The sequence below is a fragment of the Nicotiana sylvestris genome, chromosome 1, assembly GCF_000393655.2.
Source record: "Nicotiana sylvestris chromosome 1, ASM39365v2, whole genome shotgun sequence".
Taxonomy (NCBI): domain Eukaryota; kingdom Viridiplantae; phylum Streptophyta; class Magnoliopsida; order Solanales; family Solanaceae; genus Nicotiana; species Nicotiana sylvestris.
The window spans coordinates 62949587-62965556 of NC_091057.1; the positions used below are offsets into that span (position 1 = coordinate 62949587).

At 40.7% G+C, this 15970-nt stretch overlaps 1 protein-coding gene across 1 annotated transcript; it reads right to left on the reverse strand.

Moving 5' to 3' along the window:
- Positions 1-10449: 10449 nt before the first annotated feature.
- On the reverse strand, positions 10450-11241 carry LOC138870548 (uncharacterized). The gene has a single exon (XM_070148365.1). The coding sequence runs from the start codon at positions 11239-11241 to the stop codon at positions 10450-10452; it is 792 nt and encodes a 263-aa protein (XP_070004466.1).
- Positions 11242-15970: the final 4729 nt, after the last annotated feature.

Consider the following 15970-nt stretch of genomic DNA (forward strand, 5'->3'; position numbering starts at 1 on the left):
AATGAGGGAACTCTAAATAAGGTACATTTCTATTTACAATAAAGAATCTTATTGGGACATTTGTCTAACCACCTAGTACGGATTAGTACTAGCTTGTACAAATATTTTCCAAAATTTGCGCCATGATCTTGGGGACGTGGCAGGAATCTTGCTCATTCTGTTACAATCTCACAACGGCACCATCTCGGGGTTGAGCATACTCGGCTTCGATACTCATCGCGTACTTCGATCCTTGGGCCTTGTACTCTGTCGTGGAGCTCGAGCCTGGTCCATCGAGCTCGAACTCGATCCATCCTTAACTCGGGCTTAAGGCGACCCCTCGAGCCCGTGGAATTGGGCATACCTGATTTCGACCATATACCCATACTTACTTATGATCAGCAATTTGATGTTATTGGCACAACATTGCTATTTATTTTGATGAATTTCACTACATTGAAGTACTCCATCGGAGGTTCCCCTTTAATATAAGTCGCAGCAGTACTAACGGGTTCTTAAGGATCGGAGGTGTATAAACAAGTCTCTTGAAAACATCAACACCAGGAAGAAAAACATAAGGACTATCACCAAAGAAGATAGCTGCTTTAGAAATTGAGGAAGAAATCAAGCAAATAACCAATTTTCGGCCAAGACGGAAAGCACCAACGAGTTGAGAAGGAAATCCATTGAAGCCATTTCCGTAACTCCTTTGGCTAGGCCAGACCCTTTAACAACAGAACAATATGCTTACATTCATATATAAATCCCGGATTTAAGTGAATGGGTGCAATAAGTATCACTGCATTTAGTGTGAACTTACTGCGAATTTACATTCTCAAGGAAAATTCAACCATATACTTATAGTACGAGCCAAAGGGATTGATTGAGTTTACCTTCTCTGTTAGCATTTAACTAAACTTGAAAATCCATTACTAAGAAAAATAGAACTTATTCATACTTTCTACAATCTAATTAATAGAATTATAGAATAACCTATCTGGTATCCTATACAAAATTCAGTGGACCCAGCCCGTTTCATGCATCAAAACTATGTTAGTTAAATTCGGAAGACATGATAATTAACTATGATTAAATGATAAAACTTATGAAAAGGACTTTTCAGACATATTGTTTTGATACATCCATCATGTGCCAGTATATTATGTTCACATGATGAGGGCATATATCCCACGTTACTAATTTTGAAAATTACAACTTTGCTTCCATGCACAGAGTTCTATCCATTGAATCTTAGTGCAGCATAATGTACTAAATCTACTGATATAGGAAGGTATGACACGATTATGAGCTTGACTCAGATCTTTCTAACGTGCTGAATCTGTAATTTTTATTACACAAGTTTACTTAATTTTCCTTGAGACTATTCTTTTTTCTTTTGGCGCTACTTCTATTCAAACTTCAAAGAGTTGGAAACTGTATCAACGTTGGGTGATAATGGACAGTCATTGATAGGTATGCCAATTTGTATAGATTAAGGAGATTGTTAGTTGAATGAATCTATAAATCTAAGGTCTTTCTTTTATTTTTAGGGTAGGATAGACTTATATGTAGAGCATGTGCCAATCACGTGTGGTGTCAGTTAACTTAGCCATAGATGTTAGTTTTAGCCTTAGTTATCATTTAGAGTTAATTGTTAGTCAGTTCTTTGTTATTAGAATAGACGACTAGGTGACAACTGGATCAGTTAGTAGCTAGTGTATGTTAGTTGATTTTATATACCCAGATACTTAGCTTCTTCTATACAGAATTCAATTGAGATAATACAATTTGTTTCCTGAATGCACTCAATTCTTCTACGCACTTCACATTCTTTTCTTTAGGTGTTCTTCCAACCTTCAATTCATGAGACTTAACAATGTATTGGAGCCTTCGCACAAGTGATTCTAGTGATTTTTTATACGCAATTTAAGAAAAGATCGAGAGAATTTACTCACTTTCTATCTTAGAATCCTAATTTCTCAGCATTTTCATGGTTGTTTACCTCGAAAATACGAGTAACAATTAAATTTGATTAGTGATTTTAAAGATATATGATTTAGTTCAATACCAATTAATAATCAGGAAATACGAAGTAGAAATGAAAGATAGAAGTGAATCAAACCAATGTTACTTAGCAGTAGTGACCTCGAACTCAGTGACCTCGAGGTGGTTTGGGACAATAAGAACAATTAAGTAAGAAAAGTCAAGTAAGAACAGTAGAGCTAAAGAACAATTCTGATGAACAGTAGGCAAAAGGAATAGAGTATATTCTTTGCTCAATGATTGGATCCTCCTACAAATGATTAGGATCCCCTTTATATAATAGGGGAACCCCTAAATAAGGAATATTTCTATTTACAGTAAGGAATATTCTTGGTACAATTGTCTAAACGCCTAGTACGAAATCGTACAATCCTATTCCGGAATTTGCGCCACGATCTTGGGGACGTGGCAGGAATCTAGTTCAGTCTGTTACAAATCCATAACGGTACTATTCCAAGATCGAGCACACTCGACCTCGGTATGTATCGTGCTCCGTCTTTGGAATCGGGTCTGGTCCCTCGAGCTCTAACTTGATCTTGCCCGGACTCAGACTTCAGGCGACCTCTCGAGTATATAAATCGAAGGCATTTGATCTCGACTGTATACAGATAGTCCCCGCATTTCTTAGAGTAAGATGATAAGAAATGATTTGATCCTCGTTTTCTTAGAGTCTTTAGTGATGACGTCATTTCCGTGACGCAGGCGTTCGAAGTGACTGAAACGTCCTGTCGGTCCACTTTCCCAAAACATTAAATGCACGCCAGTATTGGTAGGCCACTAGCACCGCGGAACAATCGTTGCCCTTCTATAAATATGAGGATATTCCTTTGAGTAAAGAACTTTACTCTTTCTTTACATCTTTCTCTTCTTCATATCTTTCTCTAATCACCCATTTCCACCGTCTCTTTAAGCGCCGAAAAATGCCAAGTTCTTATAAAAAATACCACATTCCGGCCGGCCAAACCAGTGGCGGCGCCAACTCTTAAGGAAATCACTGCCGGCCCTTGTGTGATTAAGAAAGACGTTAGTATTGAAAATTCCCCTGACGTCCCAGGCCGATGCGAGCATGCATCTCGATATCTTAGCTTAATATAGGAGAAGCACCCTAAGGATATGAAGAAGGACTGTGGCTGGGGAGATGAGGTCGTGGTTCAGATCCCGAGCCCCGAGGAAAGAATTACTACCCACGTTGAGGGGTTTTTAAGTGTTTACACTTACCCCTTCACACTGGGTCCCCTTGATCCGGTGGTGATCGACTTCTGGAAAACGTGGAAAATCACCCTCGGCCAAATTCACCCCTATTTTTGGCACATCATGATCATGCTGTGCTATTTTCCGAAACGGCCGAGGGGTTGGAATTCACCCTCAACCACCTGATTCGATTATACCAGCCCCAACTGTTTCGAGGGCTTGTCAAGTTGCAACATCGCACTAAAAAAGCCTTCTTTGCCAGCAGCAACAAAGCCAAGGATCGTGGCTTGATGAGCCGGTTAATCAGAGTAAGGACTTCGGACGTCATTCCCCGGGACAAAATGCCATTCTCGGAGAGATGGAATTATAATCGTAAGTAGAGTCCTTCTTCCTAATATCTATAGATACTCAACTTCCACATCCCATAATAATATTTTTATCTTTTCTGTAGTTGTTGCTTGGACACCTCATGTTATTCCCGATATCGAGGACTAGGTCCGAAAGTTGACCGCGACCTCCTTGTATGATGAGCGCAAATGGAGCGATCTACTGTGGGGTAAATGGGAGGTTAAACATCATGGTAAATTTTCTTCTCAAGTTTCAGATGTTTTCCATTTGTTAGTGGCATCAGCTTATTCACATTTACTTGTGCAGGCATTAGAGATGTCTCCGAAATGAGGCCAGCATCGCCCGGGGAAGGGACCAAGTCTACGATCTCGAAGTCTGAGAAGGACAAAAAAAAAAGGGTTTCGAAGCCTGAAGAACCTCAAGACAAGAAAACCCTTACTTGAAGGCTGCGGAAGAGATTTGCTCAAGCGGGTGCAGATTCAACCCACGATTCCCTGGATGATGAAGAAAATAATGGTGAAGAGTCAGCATTGGTACCTCAAACCAGGAAACCAATCGAGGCCGCCAAGCCCTCCGAACTAGAGATCTCATCCCAATGTAAGGGAACCCCAAAGAAAGATACGAGCAAGGCCCCCGTGTTCCTGGAGGTTAAGATCATTCCTCTGCCTTCAACAAATATACCAGAAGGGGAAAATGCGATGACCCCCGAAGCTAATGAGAACGCCTCGAGTAAAGAGCTCGGGCCATGAAAACATGTCACTCCCTTTCTTTGCCAACTTATTTCGAGGAGGAAATCGAAGAAGCTAACGCTTTGTGCATGCCCGATCTGAGCAAGGTCCTCGAAGAAGATCCCTTTCAGAGTTGCTTTGCTGGGTCGAGGATACTACTGACCTCAATGATGCATTCACCATTTTCGAAGAGGCTTAACATATCCTCTCTCGGGTAAATACTAACTTTCATTTTTGTAATTTTTTCTTTCCTCCTTTTCCTTTGACTGATATATCTTCATTTCATATATAGGCCATCGTCAAGTTTAGAGCTGAGCTGAGCCAATGTGTGGCTGAACTTAGGAATATTTCGGGCGAAGAGAAGGCCCTAACGCTCCTCTGTAGCCAAAATGAAGAGGTGGTTAAGGACCTCCAAGCTGAATTGGCCTTCTTGGCCCTACTTTGGAGTCTAACACTTTGATATCTCAGCTGCAGCAAAAGTTAGAGATCATTGGGCAGCTCTGAGGTGAGGTTGATGAAGTTAAAGCTGATTGCCATCGATGGAAGGAGAGCATGGATCAACTTGTTGTCGATAAGGAAGTTGTTACAGCCCAACTAGCCTCGGCTGAAACTCAACTCCGAGGCATTAAAGTGAATGGTCTGGCCCAGACCAAGAAAATTGAGGAGTTATAGGCAGAGCTCGCTAGAGCCCAGGCTGAAGTTGTATAGGCTAAGGCTAAAGCTGAGAAGATGAAGGCTGTGGCTGATAAATCCATTGCCGTATACCTAAGGGATGCTGCGACCATTCAAGCTGAGTTGAGGGAGGCCTCAGACCAAGAAAAACAGAGCAATAATTTGGCCAAGTGCCAGGCCTGAAGGGAGACGCTCGAAAAAACCTATGCCCGAGGGTTTGACCTTGCCGAGGAGATAACCGAGGCAAAGGCGTGGGAAACCGATGCTAGGTTTTTTTGTCTCTTCGAATGATGAGGATGTAGAAAGTGGCTATGGGGACGGGGAAGGTGAAGAAGATGTTCCTGAGGGAGAGGAGGCTCCCGAATATAGAGCCACCGAAGGTGCAGTTCCTGAGGATGGCGCTCTCGGGGATATGACCCCGAAAATAGATTAGGTTCTTTTTTTCTTTTCTGTGCAATGGCCCCTTGTGGGCGTTGTAAATGTGTTTTGTAAAACACCCCTCATGAATATAAAGTATATTTTCGCTCTATCCTCAACTTTTGTTGAATTTTATTTTGTTTTTCATTTGCAGAAGATTTCGATAATTCAAATGATCAGTCTGAGTATTGATTCGGACTCAGAACATAATAGACCCCTAGGTTTTTATTGATCAATATAATACCCCTTAAGGATTTGTTAATCCTCGATCTAAGCTTAAATCAATTCGATATGAGCTCGGAATAATGGGACTCTTGAGTCCGAGTTGAGTGAGAGCGAGGTCTCGAATATTTTGGCCCTTAAGCTCTTTTAAGTTGGCCCTCAGGCTCTTATATATCGGCCCTTAGGCTCTTATATGTCGGTCCTTAAGCTTTTAAGTCGGCCCTTAGTCTCTTTAGATTGGGCCAATTCGGTCTTTAAAGTGGCTATACTTTTTACCTATTTTCGGCTAAAAGACATAGTAAAACTTTTGTATGCCTTAGCATGTGTTTTTGTACCCGTTGGGTTTTTTGAGGGTTCAATGTATCGGAACCTTATTAGTAACTTTTTTGTGTAATAATAATCGAATACCTCTTGAGGTTTTTCCGAAGACTGATGTTTATCGAAGCCTTTAAATTATTCAAGGGCTGAATTTATCGAAGCCCTTTAAATTATTCGAGGGCTGAATTTATCAAAGCCCTTTATATTTTCCTTTTGTCAAGGATAGCCTGATTTAACCGATTTTTCAATGTTTAAAGGCCTTTAATTTATGGCAGAAGTCGGACGTCTCTGAGCCGCATTATTTTGGCTATAGCCATTGTATGACCGTAGTTTTTAATATGGCCATAACCTTGGGTATCTCACTTGGACTTATTTCTCAATAACTTTTCGAACTTATTCGAAAAATTAGTTCCCGAGTATATTGGCCTTGGTCTTTGTTTTAAGGGGATGCCTCTTTGAGGTCTTACGAGTCCGAGTCTTCGATGACTTGGATGTACTGACTGTCAATGATAGTCCCCGAATATTTCAGAATGCATTTGTGTTTTGGCTCTTGAGCCACTTCCCGTAGGATTGTAAGTGTAGAGCTCGTATGATAGTAAACTTCCTTGAGACACTAAGTGTTTTTTTATATAACCACATTGCTTCTTCAAATAATTGATACATGCGTACATGTTTTGCCGTTGGGGCTCAACTATTCTATATGGACACGGTTCATTTGACCATTTGTCCCATTACAAAGTTATCCTATCAAGGTCCTCTTTGGCGTGAAGTATTTTCCCCAAAATATAACCTCCGAGGGTGATCCCCCCAGTATTCAAGGTTGATTGAAAAGAATCCTTGGGTACTGTTGAGTTTTCATTAGGTAGCACATAGTTGTTGCCTCGTCAAAAACCTTGCCGGTAAAACCCATTTGGGACAAATCCGATCTAAGGGAAAAAGAGTGCAACACATGCTTTAAAACCTAAGGCCTTCGTGTAAAAGGAGTGTCTTCGAGATCGAAGGCACGCGATATCTTTGATCAAAAATCTGTAATAAGTTAGTTTTAAACTCAAATGGACAAAAAGGATAAAGTCATACCTTAGCAGTTGTATTGTTTGAGTAATGATATGTTACAATTGTTTGGTAGTTGTTCACCTCCCATTGTGCTAAGTTTGTAAGATCCTTTACCGACTACTCCGAGGACCCGGTACGGTCCTTCCCAGTTCGGACCTAGTTTCCCTTTATTAGATCTCGAGTATTGAGGGTGACCTTTCATAGAACTAAATCCTCGATTCCAAAGTGTCGAAGGTTGGTCCTTCTATTGTAGTATCTTTCGATCCTTTGCTTCTGCACAACCATCCGAAGAAGCGCTGCTTCTCGCTTTTCATCTAATAACCCGAGGATATCATTCATGGCCTCGTTATTTGACTCATCTGATACATGTCGAAACCTAGCACCGGGTTCTCTGACCTCGATGGGGATGAGGGCCTCAGATCCATATACTAGAGAAAATGGGGTGTCCCCCGTACTCGACTTCGATGTAGTCCGATATGCTCAAAGGACCTCGGGTAAAACTTCTCTCCATTTCCCTTTCGCATAGTCCAATCTTTTCTTCAAGTTCTGAATGATAGTTTAATTTGTTGACTCGACCTGTTCATTTCCAGTTGGATGGTATGGTGTCGATAAGATCCTCTTTATTTTGTGTGCCCCGAGGAACTCCGTCACCTTGCTGCCAATGAATTCTTTTCTCTCACCTTCTTGAAGGCCTGTGCTTCTACCTACTTAGAAAAATAATCAGTCATAAATAGAATAAATTTAGCTTTACCTGGGGCCGACTATATCCATTCCCCATTTCATGAAAGGCCACGGGGATAGGACCGAATGGAGTTGTTCTCTAGGCTGATGGATCATCGGTGCGAATCGTTGACATTTATCACATTTTCTGACAAATTCCTCAGTATTTTTTTCCATGCTATCCCAGTAATAACCTTCTCTGATAACATTGTGAACCAAAGACTAAGCGCCGGAGTGATTCCCACAAGTGCCTTCGTGGATTTATTGAAGGACATAATCGGTGTCCCTTGGCCCCAAATATATCGCCAGTGGCCCATCGAACATTCTCCTATACAATATTCTATCTTTATCCAATGCAAACCTAGCAGCATTGGCTCGTAGGGACGTTGATTCTTTGTGGTTCGATGGGAGCTTTCCATTCTTCAAATAGTCAATATACTTATTCCTCTAGTCCCATGTTAGACTTGTTGAATTTATCTCGGTATGACCCTCTTCAATCACAGACCTTAATAATTGGACAACAGCCCCCGGGACAATATCCTCTTCTTCGATTGAGGAACCTAGATTGGCAAGTGCACCGGCCTCGCAATTTTGCTCTCGAGGCACATGATCCAGAGTCCACTCCTTGAAGCGGTGCAAAGTTACCTGTAGCTTATCCAAATACTATTGCATTGTATCCTCTCGAACCTTGAGGCTTTTGTTTACGTGGTTTACCACAAATAGAGAATCACACTTGGCCTCAATGACTTCTGCTCCCAAGCTTTTAGCTAGCTCGAGACCTGCAATCATGTCCTCATACTCAGCCTCATTGTTAGTTAACCTTGGAGTTTTGATAGATTGCCTAATGGTATCACCTATAGGTGGCTTCAAGACAATGCCAAGCCCGGACCCCTTCACATTCGAGGCATTGTCCGTGAAAAGGGTCCATACCCCCGATGTTGTACCCGAGCTTAATAGGAGTTCTTTCTCCACTTTGGGTACGAGGCTTAAAATCAACCATGAAGTCAGCTAGGATCTGAGACTTGATGGTCGTTCGGGGTTGATATTTGATATCGTACCCGCTATGTTCGATGGCCCATTTGGCCAATCATCCTGATAGCTCGGGCTTATGCAAAACATTTAGAAGGGGGTAAGTGGTTAATACACATATAGGATGACATTGAAAATATCGTTTTAACTTTTGAGATGCGCTTATCAATACAAGTGCTAATTTTTCTAAGTGAGGGTACCTAGTTTCAGCATCTCCTAGAGTTCGGCTTACGTAATAAACAGGAAATTGCGTACCTTTCTCTTCTCGAACTAGTACCCCACTTACCGCTATCTCGGACACTGCCAAGTATAGATAAATCCTTTCATCTACCTTTGGGGTGTGAAGCAAAGGCGGGCTCGACAGATATCGCTTTAATTCTTCTAAGGCTTGTTGACATTCTGGGGTCCATGCAAAATCCTTTTTCTTTTTAAGCAAGGAAAATAACCGGTGACTCTAATCCAAAGACCTCAAAATGAATCGGCCCAAGGCATCTATTCACCTTGTTAGCCTTTGCACGGCCTTCACACTATCCACGATTGTGATATCTTCGATAGCCTTGATCTTATCGGGATTTATTTCGATACCTCGATTTGACAACATGAAGCCAAGGAACTTACCTGAGCCAACTCCGACGGCACATTTCTCCAAGTTAAGCTTCATGTTGTATTTCCTCAAAATTGCAAATGTTTCCTGCAAATGAACTAAATGGTCCTCTGCGCGCAGGGACTTAACCAACATATCATCAATATAGACTTCCATTGTTTTATCTATTTGTTCTTCAAACACTTTGTTAACTAGGCATTGGTATGTAGCTCCTACATATTTTACCCCGAAAGGCATTACGTTGTAACAATAATTTCCAAATTTAGTAATAAGCGAAGTCTTTTACTGGTCCTCCGGGTTCATTTGAATCTGACTGTACCCAGAGTAGGCATCGAGAAACGTTAGGGTCTCATGGCCAGCCGTGGCATTGATCATATGATCGATGTTTGGCAAAGGAAAAGAAATCTTCGGACAGGCTTTGTTCAAGTACTTATAATCTACGTACATTCTAAGTTTGTTTTCTTTTTTAGGAACCATGACTACGTTAGCTAACCACTTGGGGTACTTTACCTCCCGAATAGACCCTGTTTTAAAGAGTTTGGTTACCTCGTCTTTTATGAAAGCATTATTTACCTTAGATTGAGGCCTCCTTTTTTGCTTTACCGGTTTGAACGTACGGTCGGTGCTTAGCCGATGCGTGGTGATTTTTGATAGAATCCCTGTCATAGCTAAATGGGACCAAGTAAAACAATCCATATTATCAATAAGAAATTGAATGAGTTTTTTCCTGAGTTTGGGGGTCAATCCCGTTCCCAAGTATACCTTTTTCTCGGGCATGTATTCAATCAAAATGACCTGCTCCAGCTCCTCGATAGTTGATTTGGTTGCATTAGATTCTTCGGGAACGACGAAGGTTTGAGGAGTAAGGAAATCCTCATCTTTGTTTTGGATTACCTATTGCTCCGATTCAATCAAGGCTGGAGGCGGTGATTGTTATTTGGCCGCCTGTTTACCCCCGATGCTTGATTTCTCCAAGGTCAAAGGATCTAGTATCAACACCGCTTCCTTGATCGCAAACATCTCATTTGCAGCGTGTTGTTCTCCATTGATTGTTTTTACTCCTTCCTCTGTTGGGAACTTCATCATCTGGTCAAGAGTTGAAGGAACTGCCCTCATGTTGTGTATCTACGGTCTTCCGAGGAGTGCGTTGTACCTCATGTCACCTTCAATGACATGGAACTTCCTATCTTGTTTGGTCCCCGCTATGTTTACTGGAAGGATAATTTCTCCCTTTGTTGTTTCTCTTCCCATGTTGAAGCCATTCGGGACCTGTGATGTAGGTACAATCTGATCTTGTAGGCTGAGTTGTTCCACGACCCTCGATCTGATTATGTTTGATGAGCTACGTAGATCCACTAAAACACATTTAACTTGAATTTTATTCAAAAGGATAGAGATTAACAGGGCATCATTGTGAGGCTGAGATATGCCTTCTGCTTCCTCGTCACAGAATGATAAGACGTCCTCGGGCACATAGCTCCGAGTCCATTTTTCTCTGGTGATTGATACTTTGGTGTATTTAAACACAAGTCGTTGAGGGACATCGACTCCGCCAATGATCATGTGGATCACATGTTGTGGTTCTTCTTTCTCATTTTTCCTTGCATCCCTCTCCCTGAATTGATTCTTAGCCCGATCACTTAGGAATTCTCGAAGGTGGCCCTCGTTGAACAACCAAGCCACTTCTTCCCTTAGCTGCCTGCAGTCTTCTATTCTATGACCATGCGTGCCATGATACTTGTACATTAAGTTTGGGTTTCTTTGGGAAGGATCGGTCTGTATTTGCTTGGGCCACTTGGTGTCTTTGATTCTCTCAATAGCTGAGACAATCCCTGACGTATCTATGTTGAAGTTGTATTCTAATAATCGAGGAGCCTCTGCAGGTCCGGTATGCCTATCGAATCTAATCTTACTCATGTGTCCCCGAGAACTTTGACCTCGATCGTTTCTCTGATCGCTTCGAAGAGTGTTACGGCTCGGGATGCTATTTTTTTGATCGGCATATGGCTGATACCATTCTTTGTTGAATCTCGATTCTCAGTCTGTGTCCCTCGAGGGCTTGGCTATGAATCTGTTAGGATGAACTGAACCCAAGAGGGCTCCCAACTGGTCGTCCTCGACCTTGAGTTTTGATTGGTAACGATTGTGCACATCCGACCATGTCACATCTGGATATTCAATCAAGTTGTGCTTTAATTGTCGAGATGCAATCAAGCTCTTTTCATTCAAACCCTGCATGAAAGCTTGTACTGCCCTGTCATCCGAGATTGGTGGTAACTCCATTCTCTCCATTTAGAACCTAGATACGAATTCCCTTAACATCTCGTCGTTCCTCTATTTTATCTTGAAGACATTCCATTTTGTCGTGGCTACCTTTATGGCCTCGGCATGCGCTTTTACAAAGGCATCCACTAACATAGCAAACGAATCAATAGAGTTAGGGGCTAAGTTGTGGTACCAAATCATAGCGCCTTTCGGCAACGTTTCTCCAAACTTTTTCAAGGCTTTGCACATAGGAGTACTATTTTCTTCAACTGTGCAAGTGTATGAAGTAATATGCTCGTTAGGATCGGTTGTCCCGTTATATTTGGGTATATCGGGCATGCAAAACTTCTTGGGAATGGGCATCGGGGCCGCACTCGGGAGGAATGATTTTTGTATGAACTTTTTGCCGTGTAAACCTTTTAAAACTGGAGGTGCCCCCGGTATTTGGTCAACACGGGAGTTGTAAGTTTCCACATTCTTATTGTTGTCTTCAATTTTCTTCTCCCCGGACTCAACCCTCTTAGTAAGCTCTTCGAGCATCCTCATAATCGTGGGGTTAGTCCCCAAGCCACTTTCATCGGGCCTTTCTAGTGCTGGCTCAGTACGCCGAGAGTTTACAGGTTCTGCTGTGTTTGGAGTTTTATTCTGACTCTGAAGTTGAGCGTTGGTGATTTGCTGAGCTTGCAACATCTCGAATATCACTTGGAGGCTGACTCCCCCTTCTCTCATTCCTTATGTTCTTTGGCCACCGGATGGGGCTTCCCTGTGTATATTTCCTTCAGGGTCTGCGCCTAGATATGCATTCAAAGCAATGTGTGAACTAAAATCAACAGGTTCCACATTTGGCACTTCCTCTAGGTTTATCTATGGAACACCGACTCCTGCATTGTTATTTTCTCCAAGACCTTCGTTGTCATGAATAAGTGTGTTTTGTGAGCTAGACATGTTTCAGCCTGAGAATCAAAAATCTTGATAAGAAAAAGTGTAAAAACAACGTGTGTATTGAGAATCAGCAAAGAAATAATCACTATTATCTTTAGCCCAACGGTGGGCGCCAAACTGTTTATCTCGAAAATACGAGTGACAATTAAATTTGATTAGTGATTTTAAAGATATGTGATTTAGTACAATACCAACTAATAATTAGGAAATATGAAGTAGAAATGAAAGATAGAAGTGAATCAAACCAATGTTACTCAGCAGTAGTGACGTCGAGCTCAGTGACCTCAAGGTGGCTTGAGGCAATAAGAACAATTAAGTAAGAACAGTAGGCAAAAGGTAGAGAGTATATTCTTTGGTCAATGATTGGATCCTCCTACAAATGATTGGGATCCCCTTTATATAATAGGGGAATCCCTAAATAAGGAATATTTCTATTTACAGTAAGGAATATTCTTGGTACAACTGTCTAACCGCCTAGTACGGAATCGTACAATCCTATTCTAGAATTTGCGCCACGATCTTGGGGACATGGCAGGAATATAGCTCAGTCTGTTACAAATCCATAACAGTACTATTCCAAGGTCGAGCACACTCGACCTCGGTATGTATCGTGCTCCTTCTTTGAACTTGGGTCTGGTCCCTCGAGCTCGAACTTGATCTTGCCCGGACTCGAACTTCGGACGACCTCTCGAGTATATAGATCGAAGGCATTCAATCTCGACCATATACAATGGCAATTTCTCATAATTCTAGCAGTATAAAGACTAGCGGAGCTACCGCTGGTGGCAGTGTAAGCGGTGGATCTGTGACCTTAGATCACAATCATCTGTTGTATCTATAACAATATGATTGCCCAAGATCTGTGTCTATAGAATTTAATGGTAGGGATCAAAAATTACACAATTTGGAGTCGCTCGATGAAGGTGGCACTGCTGGGAAAGACAAGCTTTGTCTTTTTTATGGTTCTACATGCAAAGGATTGTTGTGTTGTTTTGGGGAATTAGTAGGATTTCTGCAATGCAATCGTCACTTTGTGGTTAATGAGTAATGTCAGTAAGGATTTGCATATAGGAGTACTATTTTCTTCAGTTGTGCAGGTAGTTTGAAAAGAACTTCGAAATAAGGTAAATGCTTCAAGACTTGCACGAATAGATCTTCATTTCCCCTCAAGGTATCTCCTATGTGTTTGTATACTTTACAATATTAAAAGACCTATGGGATGAATATGACGCAATTCATACATCTCGTTCAGTCAAATATTATGTAGAGCAACTGGAGTTTCAACATTTGTTACAATTTTTTATGGGATTAAACGATATTTTTGAGCAGGGAAAGAGTCAAATTCTTTTGATGCATAGTATCCCTACAATTAGTCAGGCGTATCTATGGTTGTATAGGATGAAAGCAGAAGATTAGACTCAGGAATTATTTTGATAATTCAGGGAAAGCTGAATAAATTGCTATATTTCTGCGCAATCATGGAATAGACAAAATCATAATTACAATTTAGAGTTTGATTTCTGCCATTTGAAAGGTCACACGAGAGAAGGATGTTGCAAGCTAATGAAATATGAATTTTGCAATAAAATAGGACAGTTGACGGAAAATTGTTGCAAGATCATTAGATTTCCATATGATTTCAAGCCCAAACCGAAAGCCAACATTGCTTATATAGAAGGTTATGGAATGCCTCTAACCACTAACACAAGGAACTATACAACTATAGGATGCAATGCTAAAGTTCCTACATAGTTTTTCACTCTAGAGCAGTATTCTCAAATACATGAGATATTGTGCAAAAGCTTCATCAATGATGCAAGTGCTCATACGATAGGTAAATACTTTTGCAGTATAGTTAGAAATGTAAGCAATGTTTAAAGTGTTGAGTGGATCATAGATACTGGTGTTACCAACCATATAACTAAGAATAAAGATTTGTTGCAAAATGATACTTTAGTAGGTAATACAAGACATGTGCAGGTGCCTATAAGTGATTCAGCAAAGGTCACTCACATAGGAGCTAGTTAGTTTTTTAGGAGTTGATACTATTAAGCATCTTCTTTGTGTTCCATCATTTAGGTTCAGTCTTTTGTTTGCATTTATTTCTTACATTTTGTCTTTCATAATCTCTTATCAAGGAGGGTGAAGGAGATTAGTAAAAAGGAGGATAGATTGTACATGTTGCCCACATCAAGAGGATATTAGGATCAAAATGCTCAATAGTCTTTTATTATAACAAAAGAGGGGAGTGCAGATCTATGGTATAAGAGGATGGAGCACATTCCTATGACAGTCCTCATGACAAATACAGATTTCAAAAATTGTAATAGTTTCTTTACTAGTTAAAATATTTAGGCCAGATAGTGGTAGTAAATTCTTCAATGATACTTGCATCAAAGTTCTTGCCCTTATACTCCTCAACAGAATGGTGTAGTTAAGAGCAAACATAGACACATATTGAAAACTGCTAGGGCACTCAGGTTTCAGGGACATAAACCAGCTCATTACTACTGACATTGCATTAAAACTACGGTCCATATTATCAAGAGGGTCCCTTCTTCTTTACTTCGATATAAATCCCCATATGAAATAATGTATGAAAAGCAGCTTTCCTTCTCACATATGAGGGTACTGGGTTGTCTATGCTTTTCTACTTCCTTACCTAGGTCGGACAAATTTGGACCCAAGGCTATGAAATTTGTTCTCTTTAGTTATGTAGTTAATCGAAAAGGGTATCAGTTGCTTGAACTTGAGAATAATTTTATCTTCACTAGCAGAGATGCGCTCTTCCATAAATATGCATTCCCCTTCCAGATCTTGTCTGCTGATTCTAATCACTTATTCTTGGACCTTTCTGTTATTCCTTATACTGATTCATTATCTGATCAAGTTCTTGTCCCAGTAAGAAACACTATTCATCCTACGCCCGAGAAAGTTGTTGATAGTGATCCCAACTCTTCTCTAATTCAGTCAATTGAGGTGTTCACCTGGCTCAAAGGAGACTATAGTGCATTTTGAAGCTACTTCATCAGTTGAGTTGGAAACTACTGAAACAATTCCTTCATCTATTGATGTCAAAATTACTACTAGAGTCTTTAATCCACCTATTTGGCTCGAGTACTGAAACAAAAAATACATCTAGTTGTTGCAAATACCCTATCTCTGATGTTACAAGGTATGATTCCTTATCTCCTATATACCAGAGTTATCTTTTTAATATTTCCACTGAGGAGGAGCATCAAATCTACCATAAGACAATGGAGGATGGACGGTAGATTAAGGCAACAAAGAAAAAAAATAAAGCTTTAGAATATAACAAGACATGGAAAATTATTTTTTTCCTTAAAAGAAGTACAAATGTTGTAAGTTGGTCTACAATATCAAGTATAAAGCCAATAGTGAAGTTGAGAGATTGAAACTACGATTGTAGCCAAGGGCC

Coding starts and splice junctions, on each gene's coding strand:
- LOC138870548 (XM_070148365.1), bottom strand. CDS start 11,241: ATGAGTAAGATTAGATTCGATAGGCATACCGGACCTGCAGAGGCTCCT.